The 602-nt window shown below is 43.9% G+C and overlaps 1 protein-coding gene across 1 annotated transcript in view; it reads right to left on the bottom strand.

Annotated features, from left to right (window-relative positions):
• The window catches only part of LOC111814711 (keratin-associated protein 21-2-like), a 427-nt gene extending 276 nt beyond the window's left edge, over positions 1-151 (bottom strand). The window contains exon 1 of the mRNA XM_023708668.1: positions 39-151. Coding sequence (XP_023564436.1) covers positions 39-151 — 113 coding nt within the window. The remainder of the gene's footprint in view (positions 1-38) is intronic.
• Between the last annotated feature and the right edge of the window lie 451 nt (positions 152-602).

Here is a 602-nt window from a genome sequence, read left to right as displayed (position 1 = left end):
AGCCATATCCACAGCCAGAGCCACAGCCAGAGCTGTATCCACAGCTATAGCGAGAGCCATATCCACAGCCAGAGCCATAGCCACATCCATAGCCACAGCCAGATCCGTAGCCACAGCCTCCACAGGAGTTTCCGTAGTAGTTGTAATTCATGGTGTCAGGAGGTGAGGTTTCGGTTATAGGATAAGAGAATGTTTCCCAGGTGTGAATGTAATGTGTTGTCTTCCAAGGCCTTTATATACTTACAGCAGTGGATGGGTCATACCTCACATGGTCTCTCTGCTCTCATTTTACAGCCACATGCCAAAAATGTGCTCCTTCTGCATATGCTCAATCTTGTCAGGAATCTGTAGTTTACTTCCTGCTTCCCTAAACATTTCCATAAGCTTTTAAGGAAATAGGGTACATTTTCTGAACCCAATCTTGTGCTTCCATAATTTTACCTTTCATAAATTCCTTTCACAACCATGGCATAACACGCTGCCACCACCATGTTCTTGGCCCAGAAGTATATATTTCCTTGTCCTTAACACCATAACATTGATATCAATTCACTAGTAGTGCTACATAAGGTAAATCATGGGTGGATGAGAACCATGCCTTG

This window comes from Octodon degus, unplaced genomic scaffold (assembly GCF_000260255.1).
Source record: "Octodon degus isolate 3935 unplaced genomic scaffold, OctDeg1.0 scaffold00436, whole genome shotgun sequence".
Classification (NCBI taxonomy): Eukaryota; Metazoa; Chordata; class Mammalia; order Rodentia; family Octodontidae; genus Octodon; species Octodon degus.
Note: the sequence above shows the minus strand (reverse complement) of the source record. Positions and strands in the feature narration are given on the sequence as shown.